At 33.5% G+C, this 20,659-nt stretch overlaps 1 protein-coding gene across 1 annotated transcript in view; it reads left to right on the top strand.

Moving 5' to 3' along the window:
* Positions 1 to 20,659, top strand: part of LOC131843148 (inositol 1,4,5-trisphosphate receptor) — a 54,849-nt gene that overhangs the window by 19,512 nt on the left and 14,678 nt on the right. The window contains exons 18-42 of the mRNA XM_059191757.1: positions 308 to 463; positions 1,054 to 1,251; positions 1,703 to 1,809; positions 2,107 to 2,133; positions 2,589 to 2,668; positions 3,132 to 3,251; positions 3,978 to 4,132; positions 6,000 to 6,047; positions 8,714 to 8,873; positions 9,222 to 9,363; positions 9,708 to 9,832; positions 10,035 to 10,166; positions 10,561 to 10,698; positions 11,190 to 11,393; positions 11,901 to 12,016; positions 12,357 to 12,492; positions 12,934 to 13,081; positions 13,383 to 13,525; positions 14,095 to 14,215; positions 14,659 to 14,801; positions 15,646 to 15,836; positions 16,216 to 16,327; positions 16,474 to 16,582; positions 17,477 to 17,503; positions 20,218 to 20,358. Of these exons, the coding sequence (XP_059047740.1) occupies positions 308 to 463; positions 1,054 to 1,251; positions 1,703 to 1,809; positions 2,107 to 2,133; positions 2,589 to 2,668; positions 3,132 to 3,251; positions 3,978 to 4,132; positions 6,000 to 6,047; positions 8,714 to 8,873; positions 9,222 to 9,363; positions 9,708 to 9,832; positions 10,035 to 10,166; positions 10,561 to 10,698; positions 11,190 to 11,393; positions 11,901 to 12,016; positions 12,357 to 12,492; positions 12,934 to 13,081; positions 13,383 to 13,525; positions 14,095 to 14,215; positions 14,659 to 14,801; positions 15,646 to 15,836; positions 16,216 to 16,327; positions 16,474 to 16,582; positions 17,477 to 17,503; positions 20,218 to 20,358 (3,179 nt within the window). The remainder of the gene's footprint in view (positions 1 to 307; positions 464 to 1,053; positions 1,252 to 1,702; positions 1,810 to 2,106; positions 2,134 to 2,588; positions 2,669 to 3,131; positions 3,252 to 3,977; positions 4,133 to 5,999; positions 6,048 to 8,713; positions 8,874 to 9,221; positions 9,364 to 9,707; positions 9,833 to 10,034; positions 10,167 to 10,560; positions 10,699 to 11,189; positions 11,394 to 11,900; positions 12,017 to 12,356; positions 12,493 to 12,933; positions 13,082 to 13,382; positions 13,526 to 14,094; positions 14,216 to 14,658; positions 14,802 to 15,645; positions 15,837 to 16,215; positions 16,328 to 16,473; positions 16,583 to 17,476; positions 17,504 to 20,217; positions 20,359 to 20,659) is intronic.

Genomic DNA, 20,659 nt, shown 5'->3' with positions numbered 1-20,659 from the left:
ATCAAGTCTTACAAAATGTATTAGAGATAGACTTTGTAAGAAGTTGTCTGTGTTTGTAAGAAACTTTTGTCTCTCCTATTAGAGTCTCTAAACATCTTGCTATATCAGCTTATTATATGTTTCACTTGGAGGGTTAGATATGCCTGTGAAATTACAGGACAAAGAAACTAGTTATTATGTTAGGAGATCCCACAGTCAAATGACGACGCGTTGCCATTGGTATTATATGCTATATTTCCATCCACACACACAAACTTCCGTGTTTATAATATTACTAAGGTAAATACAATATGTGTGTATGTGGCAGGTGCATGTCGCAGGCGCAGCTGTCGTACGAGCTGCGCGCGTCGTTCTGCCGGCTGATGCTGCACCTGCACGCAGACAGAGATCCGCAGGAGCCCGTCACGCCCGTCAAGTACGCGCGGCTCTGGACCGAGGTCGCCGACAACATACACATACGAGAGTGAGTCCTCTCAGTCCAGTTATAGTACAGTAACGTCGCAGGCGACCGTCACGCTCGTGTGGGCCGAAGTAGACTGTCTGAATGAGTCAGAACACTCTGGAACTAGCAAACATGTATGCGGCGAGGTATAAATGTCGTTAATCACTATTGTGTGGAAGAGTAAAAGTAATGGGATTCTGTGTCCTCTGCCTACCCGTCAACGGATGTAGTGTAAAGATATTTTTTTTTTTAAATAACAAAATATATGTTATCAGTTGAGTTTTTTGTCAGCTTTTCGTAACTATACTAGCTATTCGAACTATAGGGATACTGATAAGAAATTGTAACCTGGAAAAGTAGCCGAACACTAGGTTCGGCTACTCCTAGAACCGAAGTGTCCTATCATCATCAGCCCACTGCATTCCACTGCTGGACATAGGCCTTTCCTAAGGCACGCCACTGGGGCACGATCTTCAGCTCTTCTCTTCCAGTTACTACCAGTAACACTACGTATGTCGTTGCTCCACCTAACTGCGGGGCGTCATAAACGTGCTCTGTGACTAAATTATTTTTGCTTTGACTTTGTCTTTACATAATTCTAATTTGAACAGCTACCAATGCGTGAAAGGCGGCCCGGACGCGAACCGCGAGAAAGTAAAGGAACAATTTGCGTCCACCATACGCTTTGTGGAGAACTACTTGTGCAACGTGGTCACACGCACCTGGTACTTCAGCGACCACGACCAGAACAAGCTCACCTTCGAGGTCGTCAAACTTGCCAGGGAACTGATCTACTTCGGATTCTACAGGTACATTAGTATAAGATCTTGGTTTATCTAGATCGGCAGTATATTCTATATATAAGTCTGTTTTTTAAACCCAAAGACAAATTTGACATTATCTATGATGTCAGCTTGATGCAATTTTTAAATAGGTTTATAGCACAATCCGAAATTAGTAATTGTTACCCATTTTTATAGGTTACTCAGAAATAATGTGTAGTTGAGGTGAGTGTCCTAGATTAGCTCGAAGTGTCTGTCTCTGGCACATGATGGACCCGTCTCCCCCATTCGTTCGTCTCTACCACACTCCTCTCCCTCTCTCTCTCTAAAGGGTTTTTCTGCCATTATTATGATTATTTAATGTTTCTATTATTTCATCACATTCATAAAGCCGATTTAACCCTGGTCTGGGTAAGAAACTAATTCTGGTTATAGTTTATCTGTTGTTTAATATCACCTTTTCATTGATGTTCAACAGCTTCAGCGACCTGCTACGTCTGACGAAGACTCTACTAAGTATCCTGGACTGCGTCACAGCTATGGATCTACTGAACGAGACCAATGCCCTCTCAGGGGAGGTTGAATGTAAGTCAAAACTTTAAAGTATTTTTATATAGAATACCGAGAATTTTTTTTACAATATGTGTTATGTATTTGATAAATATACATATTGTTCGGATATATTTTCGAATAAACACTGTTGTCATAAATAATTTCTGTCTAAATTATTTCTTAACGACCAGCCTCACACTCTGTGGCACAACTTACTCGATAGTCTCGGGTTCTACTCGAAAAATAATAGTTAGACTATTGTGCCATATTGTAATGTGAACAATATTTTTATTATAAATGCTATTATTGACTTTTTCAACACATTTCAAGCTTCTCAAGAAAAGGAAATGACCAAACGTAAGTACATATATTATAGGAATCATTGTCTATGTGTTTTCTTTAAAATTCTAATTAATGTAGCGTAATAGTTTATTACTCAGTTGAAAATTATTAATAGCAGATATTTATAGGTATCTTCATAACACTACGTTTAGACATAGATGAAATATACCTGTTTATATACATGTAGAAATCCTGATGATTTCTACTTGAACTTTCAACTTATTTCCTGGAGAGTTTATTTTGTTTTCGTGATTATTATACATTTGTATAATCTTAATATTAAATACTAGATATCTGCCCCGGCTATGGCTATATGTGTCACACATACATCTGTTAAAATAGCTATACAATTCCAATTAAAATAATTCGTTATTGTTTTCTACCATTACAAATAAAAATCAAATCTTTTCTTCTTATAATATTAGTTTAGATTATGTTTGTAATATAAACATATATTTTTTTGTTCATAGCGGAAGGCGGCGTTTTACGCAGTATTGGTGACATGGGGGCTGTGATGACTTCAATAACTCTAGGATCCGTCCCAAGAAATGTGAGTGATCATAGAATGATAATATTACTATTTTTTTTTGCAGCTGCAAAGGCAAATATGCTGACAGTTTACCTGATAGTATGTGGTCTTATATACATGAGTAGCACCTGCGACATATTGTCATGTAACACCTCTGGTAGCCCTCAAAATATAATAACTGTATTTTCCTTGTACTTCACACCTTCCTTCCTTCACAGGCATGTCTAACCCTTCAACTGAAACTTATAGTAGGCTGTTACTACTAAAACAAGAACAATAATAAATGATAACGTCCATACTTTGTAATTTCACGGCCATAAACCGAGACTTAATCGTAAAACCGGAACATTACTTGTAAATTAATCTGATTTTTTAGCTGGTACTATTCACTCACATTCTTTTAAACCTATTAGATACTTCAGGTCCGATCTAGTTCCGGTGCTTTATGTTTTATTCCTCTTATTATCCACCTTTATGTCCACAGGTGGGCGGTAACACGAGTTCTGGCAACACTGGCATGCAGCGCAGCGCGTCAGCATTAGTGCTTGCCAGAGAGCACCCTCTCGTTATGGACACCAAGCTCAAAATTATAGAGATTCTACAGGTAATATTAATTTTAAATTTTAACTTAATTATTTATTTTGTTAAAATATAAACAATTTAATTTAATTACTAAAAATATTTTAAAAATAATTCAATTTATAAAATTCATTACATTAATAATTATATGGTAAATATACAATAAAAAAAAACAGAAAAAAAACCTAAAAGTTAATTGCCAAGATTGTCCCGTATCGTTTACTTAATTATGGGCAATTCTTAAATGTACTCCAAATTTTGTGATAGATGACCATAATTAGATATCTATGTTGATTTAATGCAAATAAAGAATTTTAACTACTCCAACCCTAAATTAATGGAATGAGGAAGAAACCGATGATGATGACGTCTATTGCATGTCAGAAATGATTAATGTGTAGAACTAATATATGTTAATTATGTTAAACCATCACTGTAAAACCACATTTAAGTAATAAATTTTATTTCATTTCATTTTATTTCATTTGATGATGAAAGCATTTGAATGTAATTAGATGAATGAGTGAAAATGAGAATTATATTTTTCGCCACAATTTCCACTTCAATTGCAAAACAGTAATATTATGATATTGTAAATTCTGTAACAGACTGGACTAAGTTTTTATGTAATTGAAATTCTTTTGAAGATTTTTCAAAAATGGCGAGACTAAGATAATCACGCTTATTTTGTTAATAAGACAGTCTGCCTCTTGTAAAATAGTTTATTGTATACAATTATACACGTATACAGTTCATTCTGGACGTGCGGCTGGACTACCGCATCAGTTGTTTGCTGTCGATCTTCAAGAAGGAGTTCGAGCAGGCCGGCGACCGCAGCGCGGACAACATCGCGCGGGCCGATGTCGAAGCGATAGGGCTTCAAGCAGAGGGCATATTTAGCTGCCGGTTGGTGATTATTTATATATACTCATATTATAAAGAGGAAAGTGTATAATATGAATGTGGATGGATGTAAAGGGAGGGGACGCCCTAAGAAAGGATGGATTGTGTGAAAGATGATATGAATAAAAGAAGAGTATGTTCAGATATGACGACCGATTGAGACCAGTGGAAGAGAATGACATACTGCGCCGACCACAAATAATGGGATAAAGGCAAGGCTATGAAGACTCATATTATAAAGAGGATGAATAGATTCTTGAAAATACTAAATAATGCTGGCAGTCAAAGAATGAATCTTTTGTACATTTTTATAGATCTTCAATTTTTCTAGTGTCAATAAATAATGTATTATCAAATTAATATATTTTAATGTTTTCTCTATTTCCAAAATAGATATAAAATAGTTTTATTTGCATTATGCAATAAAAAAGAAAAGTTACATTTAATCATTTATCTATACATATAAATAAAATTGGAGTGTCTGTTTGTAATATTGAAATAACCGTTTTTTACTACATGCATATGAATACGGGACATACACCAAAATATTTTTTATTACGATTTTTGTCTGTCTGTCTGTCTGTTTGTACCGGCTAATTTTTGAAATGGCTGGACGTATGTTGACGGGACTTTTTTTAGCAGGTAGCTGATGTAATATAGAGTAACTTAGGTTACTTTAATTTCATATATTGTATTTTAGAAAAATAAAGTTAAATTCCACGCGGACGAAGGCGCGGGAACAGCTAGTCAATACATATGTGTGTAATACATAGGACCGCGTTTTGTATTACTCAATATATATTTCTTATTTTAAATAACGACCGCCTTTTGTATCTGTTAATATACATTTATTAATTTAATTATTTTCTATATTTGGTGCAATACAGATTATAAATAAAATAAATAAATAATCAATACTATTTCAATAACATTTTTAATGTATAAATTTTATTTGTCTAGTATTTTTCTTAGTTGTGTAAATTAATTGTGGACCATAATATAACAAATCTGATAGTATAGATAAGTTATATAATACTGTAATTTTTAATATCTGATTCTCTGTAATTGATGTAGAAATCTTCATTAAAATGTAACCTCTTTAAATTATGTACTCTGTAGAGTTATGTATATTCTAGTAATACTACAGAGTACTTCAGAGTGGAAGCTTAAAGACCATCTCAATATGGAAAGTGGTATTTATTATACAGAACTATGAAAAAAGTCCTGAGAAATATTTTCTTTGTAGGTATAACAGCTTTTCAGAATGAGCACTGGCTGAAATCTTTCACTCTGAAATAGTAATTGTCTATGGTGAGGTAAATTCTTGTGTAGAAGGTAGTGACTAACGCATGTTGCTCCTTGGTGGCGGGACCACGTCAAAGTATCAATAATACAATATATTTATATATAAGAAACTAACCGAAACCGAAGGAAATCACTGTATTTATGTAACAAAATATTTGTGTACTTACTATTAGCACATTTTTGAGCAATACTGTAGCTTATTTACTGGTTTACTACTACGACTTATAGACTTTAACGGTCGTGAGTTATAGTCTAGGCAAAAACACTATGTTAATTTATATTTCTGACAAACTCTTCACTGATGGCTACATCGTTAACAAAGTAAGTTTATCCGTGATTGTCATAAGTTCGCCGTCTTCCTTGCTGAGTTCGCAGCTTACTTATATTGTACAGCTCAAAACATTGAGAGACTGTTTCAAATTCTTTTGTTAACAATGTATCAATCACTAAAGAGTAAATACATATATTTTTTACTCAAATATTAAACAAACTTTCTATATAAAAATGATATTTCCTTCGTGTTTGGCTAGTTGCATCGGATACTAATGTGAAAAAATTATTTCAGAGCTATACAGACTGTGCCCGACAGCTGTCTCCCAAAAAATGTAGATTTGTTAGTAAGAACTATAATACAGTGCATGTCGACTGCACTAACATTTGCACGGTGTGGCAGGTTTAACAAAAACATCCTGTATCTTTACAAGTTGTATTAAAAAAAGAAAACATCCTCTATCTTCGTGTACAATTAATTTTATTACAAAAAAATTAAGCTATATACACCTTATCTTAAATTTGCATAATAAACTTTGTTTATATTTTCCAACTCAGAGATACTACACTCAGGCATATTGTGTAATTTTTCAAACAATACTATAAATTGGTGCTCGATTTGCGCATATATTAAACGTGTAAAACAATAATTTACAAAATAAAATTCAACTATATATTTATATCAGTTGTCTAGTACCATAACACAATCTCTCCTTAGCCTGGGACATAAAAGAGTTCTGAGATGTAGAAAAAATACTTAATGAAACTAATTTTTAGTTATTTTTGTAACAAAACTATATAGTTAAAGAAACGATCGATTTTGTTAAACCTTTCATACGTAGAATTACAATCCAATAACGCAACTAACCCTCTCACTTTACTTTAGTCAAAAATAGTAATCCTTAACCTCTTTGGATTTCTGTATACTGAACGAAATGTGTTTGTATTATTTAAAAAGCACGTCAGTTTTGCATTCATACTAACCCAATAATTGAATGATGTTGTTATGTAGCTCGTCAAGCATTAAGAGATGTTTTTCTTGAAGTACATTTTATTAGAAAGAAAGAAACAAAAATATTTTATTCAGTGCAATGTAAAAAATACAATATAAACAACAAACGAAAAAAAAAAGAGCAAATAAAATGTACATATAATTAAACTTAATTTACCATAATTTATATTCATTTCAGTTCATTTTAATTATTCATAACAATTTATGTTTTTTTTAATAATTACATTGAATTTTATTACATACCGTAATTTATAACTAACTAATTAAATATCTATTATATATAGGAAAACGTTAATTTAATAATAAAAATTTATTGAAATTATTACGATTTTAATCAAGAATTGTAATGGTTGTTTGATATCAAATAAAGTAAATATTTTTTTAATGTATAATATAATTCTATTGTGTTCAGGACGATAATGATAGCATCCAAATAAGGCATAGGTATATGTTATTATTATTATTTAAATGCGACAGTTTGTGAGTGTGGATGGATGTTTGTTACTCTTTCACGCAAAAACAACTTAACGGATTTTGATGAAACTTTACAGTAATATAGCTTATGCATCAGAATAACATATAGGCTATAAATTTCACGCCTGTGAAACCTGGCATAGCTAGTATATATAAATAGCCTATTTATATAGTGTGTACAAATTTAGAAGTGACATAATGTCTTTAACGACCTCTCTTAATGCATGATGATGCACTACATACTATATTAAGTCTTCAGCTTCGTATGTTGCACTCCCTTAAGATTTAAGGTATTTTGTACACGGCCTCAGCGGTGTAGCGGTGTAGACACCGCCTTACTTCCGATTGTGGTTCTATTCCTCGCACAGTACAAACATTTGTATTTATAAGTATGTTTAGTGTTTGTTATTTATATTATGTATCTATTTAAAAAAAATTATATAGTATTTGTGTATTTATATCAGTTGTCTAGTACACAAAACACAAGATCTGCTTAACTTGGAGCTGGACGGCGCTGTGTCCACATAAAACCCAATATATATAAATAATTGAAATTAGATTTGATAATAAGGCATTAATAAAAGAAGAAATTAAATATCAAGTGTATTGACTCGAGTAATAATTGAAATAAAAATTTGCACTTATTTTCTTCTAATGTTCAAAGATGACAAGGAATATATGTTTTTAAAATATAATATTTCTATTTTATATGAACCAAAGCATTCTTATCAATAATGTTAATATACGAAGTTGATGACTATATAATATTACCACTACCATGCTTGGAAACCAAACTAACACTCGTGTATGATTAATATTTATATCAAATAAAAATATCCTATGTGCCTTAAAATATCACCTAATATTATCACAAACCTTGAAAATTTCCCTAATCGTTGCAATATGTGACTTTGTGATTTGAATTTCGAATTGTGTTTTCGATTACAAGAGCTTTCTTCAACAATATTTTTTTGTAAAAATATCATTTTCCTTTGTTATAAAAATCCATCTAATGTACGTATTTTAGCTGTTTAATATTTGGTCCTTGGTCTCATTTCATTTTTTTTTTTTGTTATATTTATCCTTAATGGAAAGGCAAAGAGTCTAAGACCATACAGCCGTTGTCTTTGGTATCATTTCTGTATTTTAATTTATTTTTTCCTTCTTCAGATATCTTCTACTGTGGAGACAATATATTCATCAGTCATTTCATTTCTTTGTTAAAACGTATGTTGAAAGAAGCTCTCATATTTGTTATAGTAACTATGACGTCACAAATATTTGCAGAAGTAGTTTGATTTACTATTTTTTATTTCTCTTCTTATTTGGCCTATGGCAGATTATGTTATCCTTAGCTATATAGCCCAACGATCGCGAATTATTAGATTAACTTCTGATCAACTTTTACCTATGTAACTTTGATGTTTTCGGAGTGGTTTAAAATAAAAAAGGTGACGTCATAGTTGCACAGAGTGATTACCGAAAAACTATAGCTTTTTGGTAACACATGTAAACACAAACAGGGATGGTTTGGACCTGGATGAGTGCGGTGGACGCATGGTGCTGCGCGTGCTGCTGCAGCTGTGCTCGCAGGGCGCCTCTGCCGCCCTCGTCTCCGGCGCCCTGGCGCTTCTCTTCAGGCACTTCAGTCAACGGCAGGAGGTGCTGGCGGCTTTTAAACAGGTATCCACCTCTTAGTATCTGAAAACCAGTTGAAACCGGAATATGTATGGTTTACTACCCTAAATTATAACCACGAGATCAAGAGATCAAATAGAAATAATCTTTATTAAAATTAACTTAATATAAGCACTTTTAAATAGTCACTTTTTTTATATTCTACCACTCATTCGGAACGCAGACTCATCACAAGAAAAATGCGGAAAAAACTCGTTTGTTGCTCTTTTCAATAAATGTTGTTTTAAGTAGATTTACATTAACAAGCATTAGGCATGCGACAATCAACATATTCGGCAGTTATTAGTTTAGGATTAAAATTTCCATGTACTCAATGTGTTAATGTTTTGCAAGGTACAACTGCTAGTATCGGATGCAGATGTGGAGTCGTACAAGCAGATAAAAGCAGATCTGGACCTGTTGCGGCAGAGCGTCGAGAAGTCCGAACTGTGGGTGTTCAACAAGGGTAGAGCAGGCCTCCTGGATGATCACTCCGGTATGTCTAATTTATGGGAATCGCTTTTAAATATTTTTATGAACTAATATTCTTCTTCGAGTGGTAGCTCTACTGAAAATCAGGTGGACTCGCTACAACGAAAGCATCGCTTGTCTAAAAAAATCATATACATGGTTGTAGTTCACGCCTTATAGTGGTTAATAATGTAAAATCTATGATATTTATAATTATTATTAATCATTTTAATTTCGCCGTTTCATATTTACAGTTTTGTGGCTTTATATTCTTTTTCTCCTACTCGAGTCATATTCGGACAAATAACAAGACCCGAAAACGTTCAGTAATAGTTATATTATTGCTGTATAGTTACTTATTTTTTCCAGGTTTATCAGGCACGGTGGGTCCAGGCGGTGCTGTACTAGAACGGAACGCTTCACTTGACAATGTTCTAGACACGTCTAGAACGACAAAGCACGACCATATGAATGAATATAGGAAAATTAAAGAAGTAAGTTGGAAAATGTTTCAGAGAATAGAACCTCGATTTTTGCTGTCGTAATTTGAAGCCACGTTCGTATTTATTAGCTAATTATACACATAACCTGAAGAGAATTAAAACTGTTTGCAGAAACGTCAAAACAAAACTGTTCTGGGCCCATAACCTTAAAATTATTACTAATTGAATGTTTATGACAAACTTTTGTTTCTAGATTCTACAACGAATGATAAAGTATTGCACACAAGGCAACAGCGGCGCGGGAGAGTCGAGCCGACCGCGGAGACACGAACAAAGACTGCTGAGGAATATAGGCGTTCATAACATTGTATTGGATTTGCTACAAGTAAGAATAATCGTCGTTTTCCGTCTAATGATGAAGTAATTACTCTATTACTATATTTTCATTTCTAAGATATCAATAGCTGTGTCTAAGAAAACAAAGTACAAATATATCGGTGTAAGAGAACAAAAACCAGAAATAAAACTTGTACTAAATCGCCTGGTTAAACTTTGTAATAGTAGGATCATCCACTGACGACAAAACACATTTGTATCCATGAATATGATTGTTTGTATCGCTCGGGGCATTTTCTTTGTATATTATGTATTCATTTACAAAAAAAGACCTAAGTATTTATATCAGTTGCCTAGTACTTATGACACAAGCTCTGCTTACCGTGGGACTAGATGGCGTTGTGTTAATTGTCCAGGGTTATTAATTTATTTTGTATCCCCAGGTGCCCCACGACGAGGATGACGCCGCTATGGACGAGTTGCTGGCGCTTGCACACGAGTTCCTGCAACACTTCTGTCACGGCAACCAACAGAACCAGGCCATACTCCACAAACACCTGGACCTCTTCCTCAACGCTGGGGTATGTCACTATATCATCATCATTATCATCATCTGCTTTTTCCTTACCCTATTTCACTGCATCATTGTTAATGTAGAATGGTAAATTTAATTGCATCTCAGTAAGAGAGTTTATGTGTACTCTCTGAACACTAGTACAATTATAGTAATATTATTAACTAGCTGTGCCCGCGACTTCGTCCGCGTGTCATAGTGACCTTGATCAAAAAAGAAGAAATATTTAATAATCTAACCCAAAATTCTTCTTTATTCTAAAAAAAAATTACATCGTTTTTCTTGTTTAAAAATTATACTAATATTATTAATTAATACATGTATCTAATCCAAAACTAAGCAGACTTTTGTTCTTATATAATGGTTTTATCTCCAAATCATGAACAAACAACCTTCATTCATCCATACTCATAAATTTCCGCCTTTATAATATTAGTAAGATAATAATAAATTGTATTCTACTCTATTCTATTCTATACTATCCTATATTGTTTACAGATTCGTGAAGCACGAACAGTGTGCGCAATCTTCAGTGACAACGCAGCGCTGTGCGCGCACGAGGGTAATGAGAAGGTGGTCGCGCACTTCGTGCACTGCATAGAGTCCCGCGGGCGACGGCCGGCGTACCTCCGCTTCCTGCAGACCATCGTCCACGCTGATGCTCAGTACATCCGCCGCAGTCAGGACCTCGTCATGCAGGAGGTCAGTGATATTTGATTTTGTTATACCTAATGTTTTTTTTAATTTATTACAATACCGTTACAGAAAATGGTAAAAGTTGAAAATATAAGACGGTAAGTTACTGCATTATAAATGCAAATCAATCTTGTACAATCTATATAAAAAAAATAACAGACTATTCAAAATGCATAAATTAAATTTATTTGAATAAAGGATTTTCTATTCTATCCTATAATGTGACAGCAAAGTATATATTATAGATATAATATAATCTCCTCCGCTGTCTGTTCGCTTATATCTTTTAAATTACGCAATGGATATTAATGCAGTTTCAGAAATATATAGAGCGATTCAAGAGGAAGATTTATATATATATAATACATGCGTGTTATACTTAAAAGAAGCCGAGAATATCAAACATTAATAATACATCCATGCGAATTCGGGAAAAATCGCTAGTAGTACATAAATTAGACATTTTTAACAATATGAGGTATTTTTGAGTTGCTTCTGTGATTTTGTCCGCAGATGGTAAACGCCGGTGAAGATGTCCTGATCTTCTACAATGACAAAGTGTCATTTAACTATTTTATTCAAATGATGCGACAGTACAAGCAGACCTATGAAATGCCAGAGGCTCTAACGTGAGTGTTAAGATTAATTTTAAAGTAAATTGTTATACTTAATGTAAGAAATTTTATTATAATTATAATAAAATAAATAAAAATTATAATTATATTGTTCTTTGGTCTGGTTATAAACCAGCGCCGCACAAGAACATCCTGTCGGTATACGCTGAACCGTATATTTTGTCGACTTTAATTAAGTATCAATTAAATGTATTTCTTTCATGTAATGATTGGCAACAATAAAATTATTCATATTCTGATTTGTATTCTTATCTGTCAAAATTATCATAGAGTCTGCGCACGTAAAACAAATATTTTAATTTGATTTCATAAAAAAATATTGTTATTATTACAGTTACCACGTCCAGTTGGTGAAGTTGCTGACATGCTGCACAATGGGCAAGAATGTATATACGGAGATCAAGTGTCACAGTCTACTGCCACTCGATGATATCGTCGCAATGATCACCCACACAGACTGCATACCAGAGGTATTCAATAGACATAATAGCTGCGTCACCCTCAATGTCAGGTTACATCTGGTCCGTATGTTGTCGACAATGTCCTGCTTCTTGGTGGCGTAGTGTAGGCGGGACTGGTACATTACCGTGGTGTAGCAATACGCAACATGAAGTTGGGGCCCAGTCGTGCAGTGCCACAATGGTTTTGATTGATGCTCTTTGTGTGCTTCTTCTGTACCCTGAAGAATCCATCATCATCACGGTCACCAGTAGGAACTATTTTTGTTGCCATCTTTTAGGCCTAATCACCAGTGGAGGATGATAGGATGAGCATGAGGTCAGGTCCGTTAAAACATATTGGCAAATACAACAGGAACTTTGCCAGGAATTTATCATACATTCTTAGCAATAGGATCATTAGTCTGCATTACTAATATTTACAATTATTGTTATGTTAAATATATTTTGTAGGTAAAAGAAGCTTACGTAGGGTTCCTGAACCACTGTTACATAGACACAGAAGTGGAGATGAAGGAGATCTACTCGAGCAACTACATGTGGGATCTGTTCGAGCGCTCCTTCCTGCAAGACATGCAGGCCATACTGGAGAATGATGCTGGTTAGAATATCAGGATATTTTTAAATGTCAATAGAATTAAAATTTTAAATATCAATATAGTAATATAACGAATTTGCTAACAGGTTATCAGCCCAAATCTGGTCGACGGTAAAAAAATATATTTCTGACTAACAGATGGAAATACCGATAACAAATTAATTAACTAAATTAACAACAAAAAAATAATTACACGTGATATCTTACTACCCCTCCCCTTGTGATATTTCGTGATTTTATCCGAACCTCTTCCCCCTCGAGCCTCACGCGATTATATATTATAAAACATATTCGATGTTTCCAGGGCCATCAGAAGGGGCGTCATCATCCAAAACTCAGCCCTCCGATACTAAGAAGGCGTGGGTGAATTACGTTACGGATGTACTAATGCACACCATATGTACATTCTTCAATTCGCCATTCAGCGATCAGAGTACGACTGTACAGGTGAGTACTAATTAAAAAAAACGTAGCAATTATATTTCACCCGTTAAACTTCTTACTATTTTATTCATGGGTATTATAAAAGTTTGTAAATGATAATAATGTTTTTGTATATCTGATGGCACTAGGAATGAGTACGTAGTGGTTTCTGTTCTGTAATATATGTTTTGTTTATGTGTATGCTTTCACTATGGTTTGGATATTAACATCAAGTGAGTATCAAAAATTTATTTCACTTAGTAAGTTATCTACAGTACAAATGATTTTTTAGTTATGGCTAAATGGCGCTGTGCAAATTATCAAAAGTTTGATGGCTCAGTGGTCTAGAGGATTAGCTGCTTTATTTCCGATGGCTGCAGGTTCGATTCTACGCACGGTACAAACATTTGTATCCTTGAGTATAATTGTTTGTACTGCTCTGAGTCTTTCCTATGTACAAAAAATAAAGTGTTTATATCAGTTGTCTAATATACCCTAACAACATATAACACAACTTCTACTTAACTTGGGACTAGATCGCTCTGTGTGAATCATCCAGGGATTTTATTTTTATATTTCTTTAATTCCTCCAGACCCGGCAGTCCATATTCGTGAAGCTACTGCAGACCACGTTCAGCATCTACCAGTGTCCGTGGCTCAGTCCGCCGCAGAAGCTCAACGTTGAAAAATGCATACGCACCCTCAGTGAAGTCGGTTAGTGTTTAAATATGCTTTACTATACTCAATACATAGATATGCGTATACGCATTTCTGCGAGGGAAATCTATACAAATAAATAAAATTGATATGTCTGTTTGTCTTTTCAATTTAACAACCCTGAGAAAGAGTATAGGCTACTTTTTATTACGAAAAAAGGATTGTATGAGGTTGAAGGGGGAGATGAACGGTTTTATGGAAGTCTCGTTATTTTTAAAGCTAGAGGCTTGAAACTTATTTTTAGGCAGTTGATAAAATATAAAGGGGTAAAACAAAGTAAAGTTTTTGAAGCTAGAATGATGAAATTTGATTTTGGCGTATTTGGGGATTCATTATTAAATATTTTTTCTTTATTTGGTCGTTGCCACATTTCCATACAGACAAAGTCGAGTCGAATTTAATGAGTTACACCATATATATGTACATAATTACTTTTGCAGCTAAATCAAGAAGTATAGCCATACCGTTAGAACTGGAAGCTAAAATACAGACGGTGTTTGAAAAGGCGGCAGCGCTGTCACGGCAGACCAGTAAGTGGTTGCTAGCATCCAAAACCTCAAAATTGGAAAAGATGACCTCACAAGTAAGTAACTTTCTCACTACTATGTATACCTTACTAATATTATAAACGTGAAAGTTTGTGAGTACGCATGGATAGATGGATATTTGGTACTCGTTCACGCAAAAACTACTGAACGGATTTTAATGAAACTTTACAGTAATATTGCTTATACTACTGGATTTGATTGAAAAAGATTACATACTATAAATTGAGCGAAATATAATGATAAATGAGGAAGTTGCGCGGATCAGCTAGTAAAATAGAATCATACAATTTCATTTGAAAAGATTTATATCGCTTTGACGGGTCGGGACTGACGGTAGATTTTACTTATCATAAGTAACTGTATAACAGGAATAAAGATATTTTGATTTTATTGAAATGATCCGTCAACAATCGTTATAACTAAATAGATATTACAGCAGTTAATATTTATATATATAAAATTTATAAAAATATAAAATTCACTCGCATGTTGTCTTTATACTACGCGTTATGTGCATGCGGCTTCCTTATGCCCACAGTATTGTTATTAGTTATTTGTATGTATGTTTTTTATATCATAGTGGTGGCAAAATAGCATGTAAATGTGAAAGGTCACTATAGACTATAGTCACCTGAAGCAACAAGTATGTGACAGAATTTATTAAGAAACTTTATTGGACCCTACTTAAAAAAACCCATGTAGGGACTAGAATACGGAAAGTAGTTCATTGTTAGATATTCACAGTGTATCTAATAATTAGTACCCTTCTTAAGAATCCCCATTCTGTAATCTCCAAAGAGAACCTCAGCAAGTAATCAATTCCATAATCGATGTCTAACTTTGACATTTAATATTAAATGAATTATAAATATTCTCCAGTCGAACTTACAAAACGACAGATCAGTGATGGAAGGCCTTCAGGAGATAGTGGCGCTGCTCGAGGAGCAGCTCCGACCGCTGCTGCAGGCTGAACTGTCCCTGCTGGTAGACATTCTGTACAAGCCTCACTTACTGTTCACCAGCTCGGGTGAAGTTGCACAACCGGATACCAGCGGGATATTTATATCTAGGTGAGCATATAAATATTTATTTAATTTTGGATACTAAATGCCCATATTATAAATACCTTATACACTAACATACTTGTCAAATAATAATCTTAGTAATATTATAAACACGAAATTATGTGAGTATGAATGGATGTTTGTTACTCTTTTACGCAAAAACTACTGAACGAATTTTGATGAAACTTTAGGCTAATATAGCTTGTACATCAGAATAATATATTGCCCATAAGCACACGGGTAAACCACGGGCACAGCTAAGAAAATAAATGTAATTAAATAAATATAATATATATAGTTTGCCTCTGTGGTTAATAATAATATTTTCCAATAATGGTGCTAATAATATTTGGGATAATAAATACTTCTTTTTGTTTGTTCATAGACTGATACGTCACACCGAGAAACTTCTAGAAGAGAAGGAAGAAAAGTTGTGCGTCAAAGTGTTGCGTACTCTGCGGGAGATGATGGCCGTCGACCCCGAGTACGGAGAGAAGGTAATTTCAATACACATACACCAATGAAAATATGTATCGTATCTTACTTATATTATAAACGCTAAAGTTTGTGATTATGGATGGTTGGATGTTTATTACTCGTTCACGCAAAAACTACTGATATTTAAAATTGTATTGACCGGCAGGGCAACCAGTTGCGCAACAAATTGCTCTCCCAATACTTTATCAATCGGAAATCGGAACCCAAAATCCAGCCGCCTCAAGCCTCAGTTGCCGTCACTCATGGACCGGGCGGTAAGTTGTCACATTTTATGATGAACAGATGTTTAATACTTAAGTAATAGCCTTTTTACATTATATAAAGCGAAATAAGATTAGTAAGAACAGCAGAGAATAATATGCTTTGATGGTTGCATAAGAAAATAGTGTTACAATTATTACATATTTACTTTAGTATTACTTTTAATACCATAATTAATATCATGTAATTAAAATACTGAATCTAATAACAAGAGGTATGTTTAATTTACATTAATATTGTATTACTTATAATAATATAATTATCTGCTGTCTTGATCAGTAACACAAGTTTTGAAAATTAATATTTTTTATTAATTTTTTAATGTAATGTTTCATTGATTATGCAAGGGTTTTACAAGCAAAGCTATAAAATCATTAAAAAATATTTCAAAGGATTTACGAACTAGTTATCATCTAGGTTACTACACTTAGTATGGTTAAAATAACTTCACAGTGTTCATTTAACATAGATTTAGTGAGGCACCAGTGTATTACTTAATTTTGAAAGTTGTTTTCGCTTAACTTAATTATAATAGAAATAATTAAGTTCTGCTAATAGAAATCTTCGTTTACTTAACTATAATTGGTCGAGATAAAAAGTAACCTTGTTTCTTTTTCTTCAACAATTGACCGAAAAACAGCAATTGTAAATGTTGCGTTAATGTACACTGAAATATGAACTTTATGCCTATGACTCGGTAGGGTTCATATTTTTATGAATGTGATTTAGGTACTTTATTAGTACATATTGGTGTTTATATTTAATAACGAATGTGATTGTCGTAATTGAAATATAGAATTTATGACGAAGACACCTTTCAGAGCACATAACTAGATTAGATTTAGACGAGTTTTTTTTCTTTATTTCACTACGCGCATGTGACGCAGATACCCATCCGCATCAGCCGAAGACAGGTGGGTCCGCGATCGACTACACACCGCTTTGTGCTGGCACGCGCACTTTTGTTGCAGTATTTTACAGCACATTTAGCTTACACTTATATGTATTCCCTCAACTTCGTGTGTGGCACTCCTTTTTTTTAAATTATGGTAATGTTCACCCATGCCCCTCCTACTGGAGCCTGAGGGACATAATGGGATTAGTGAAATTACAAGTTTATTGGCATACACTATCAGTTCAAAATGGCGACGCATAATGCGTACTAAGTGCGTCACATGAAGACGTAATGTCTGTAGTGTATAATAGCGACGGTATTAACATCAGCTTATTTGCCATTCCAGTTAAAAAAAAACAATAAACTCATTACGACGCTCCTTGTTAAGAGTTTTGAGGTCGGGCTAGCATTCTACCACGAAGTTATCACTCCCTAGTATATAACACAAATACAACACAACACATTTACTGGGCTTTTGTACAAGGAATGACGAGTATTGCCTATTCCATACGTAATTTATGTTAGTAAGCCGCAATAGTGCCGCTCATGAAGTTGTACTTGCTATAAAATCAATGTTTCTTCATAGCATCATATGAATCTCCAATAGACCATATCCAGTTGATTCTAATACGTACTATATTATCGTTGATGATTCAGTTTTTTATCGTTATACCTATATCTGATGGGCTTGATAGTCTCGGACCGGGCCTTTTATTTCTTTTTGTTCTAGTCTTTGTAAAAAAGATATTGATTAATTTCATTCAGTTGTATCTATATGTGTCAGTATGTATATGTATGTTCTGCTTCGTTTGGAAGTACATGGCGTTGTTTGAATGAAATTTAAATTGAATATACCTATTATTAAAATAATCTTTGGATTATTTGAAATTGAAGTTACGGTTTACTGGTCTTAATCGTTTAGAAGAAGATATTCATTGAAAGATAGGGCTACAATCAATATTGATATCAAATCCCAACTATAATAATCTTCAATTTAAATGTATTCGTTATTTAAAATATATATTCAATGTATCTATACCAATAATATAAAGAGAGAGAGCGGATTTCGCGTAAGAAAACTCCGAAACACACTGCTCCAATTTAAAAAATTATTTCAAAGACAAACCGAAGGCGGGCCATTTTATATAATACTTTATAAAATATATAAAAAATTGCACAATTCTAAAAACCTGAATATAATCTTATCAATATTATAAACGCAAAAGTTTTCGTGTATGGATGGATATTTTTTATTCTTTCACGCATAACTACTAAACGGATTTTGATGAACTTTACAGTAATATAGCTTGTACATCAGAATAACATATAGGCTATAAATTTCACGCCGGTGAAAGCACGGGCACTAGCTGTGCCCGTATTAATATATAATGAACCTTCGTCATATTTATATGATATCATATAAATATTAGGAAGACCATAAGAGTATTTTTAATATTAACCCAAAGAATGTTTGAAATCGTTTTTTTCGTGGCCTAAACAAAACATTATTTACTTTGTTAGTTCCGTAATCAATATGTTAATATTCAAGTAGATATAATTAAATAGTTTTGCCTCTTCAACCGCATTGCTTATTGCCACTTAGTGTTATACACATACACACACTTGCAATATATAATTTGTATGTATCTATGTTAAAGTTGCATGAAACGAAATTTGGTGTTAACTTTGTCACTGTACTTGTAGTTTGCTCACAGCACTTGTTTTCAACTTATTTTCTGATTGAATGAGATATTGTGAGACACTTTCAAAAATTTATAGTAATTTTAATATATCTGTATACAATTTAATATTGTAGCCTGAAAATATATATATATATATATATTTATATTGTATATTACTTTTGTCTTTGCACACATTATAGTTTAAATAGATTTATTAACTAATTATAGTTTCAAAATTTTAAATTTTAATTATGAATATAATTAGTGTTAATGTGTGCATCGACAAACAAACAGACATTTTTATTATATTACTTTAAATAGTTATATATAAAATTGAGGTAAGTTTTCAATACATTTGCTACAACATTTCAAGTTTTCAATACATTTCAAACTGAACCGCGATATTTCCACGTAACAATATGCCCTGGACTTTCAATATATAAATATATATTTAAATCTGCAACAAAGATTCCCATACAAAAATATACCACAGACTTTCAATAACGATCAATATGCCACTTAATTTTTAATATACTAATTTATATATAAATTTGCAAAATCTGTTAGAACATTGTTAAGTCTGATGCTTTACAAAAGGGATCCTTCTTATCTGAAAATATTCCAGTGATTTTTATTAAGAACTATTTTAAGTAAATTCTCTCGAAATTATATATTACGATCATTACTTTGTGTTATCCCTTTGTGTAATTTATTATACATGGACTTTTATTAAATACATCTTTACATAATATAAAATGAAGTCGCTTCCACTGTCCCATTCCCTTAGATCTTTTAAACTACGCAGCGGATTTTAATGCTGTTTTAAACAATAGATAAAATTATTCAAGGGGTAGATTTATGTGTATAGGCCGTGGCGTGGAGTTAGTTTATATAAATCTGCAAAATTTGTTAGGATATTGTGAAGTCTGGCTTAACACAAGGGATGCTTCCTAACTCAAAGTATTACAATGATTTTCAATATTATAGTGAGTAAATTTTGTCGAATTGAATCTGCCATTAGTATAACGCAAATTTAACCCTCCCGGTACAGCAAAGGTACTCATGCGCACCGGCCAGACGCTGGCGCAAGTTCAGGCGCATTTGGACAAAGAAGGCGCCTCCGATCTGGTGGTAGACCTCGTCATAAAGAGCACAAACAGACCAGCGATATTTCTGGAAGCTATACAATTAGGTAAGTATATTTTTTGTATAGCTAGAAGAATATGGAATGATACACTCGTCTATGCTAATAGTACACTTTGGTATGGCTGAAGTGAAAGATGATAGGATAAGCATGATGTCAGAACAGTGTCCTCTTTGTCCTCCTCTCAACCTCTTTGAGGAATAACCACTATCGTTTCCGCGTGGAGATGGCATTATCTGACATTGCGAGTAACATGCCACTAGTTCCCACAACAACTAATGCTATCTCTCCTATCAATGTTTAGGGAATGGTCCTCTCTTCTACGCTAACGGTATACCCTGGTGGGGTA

Source organism: Achroia grisella, unplaced genomic scaffold, assembly GCF_030625045.1.
Source record: "Achroia grisella isolate CSIRO2021 unplaced genomic scaffold, CSIRO_AGI_Agris_v1 utg2786, whole genome shotgun sequence".
Classification (NCBI taxonomy): domain Eukaryota; kingdom Metazoa; phylum Arthropoda; class Insecta; order Lepidoptera; family Pyralidae; genus Achroia; species Achroia grisella.
This window is presented reverse-complemented; position numbering and strand designations above follow the sequence as displayed.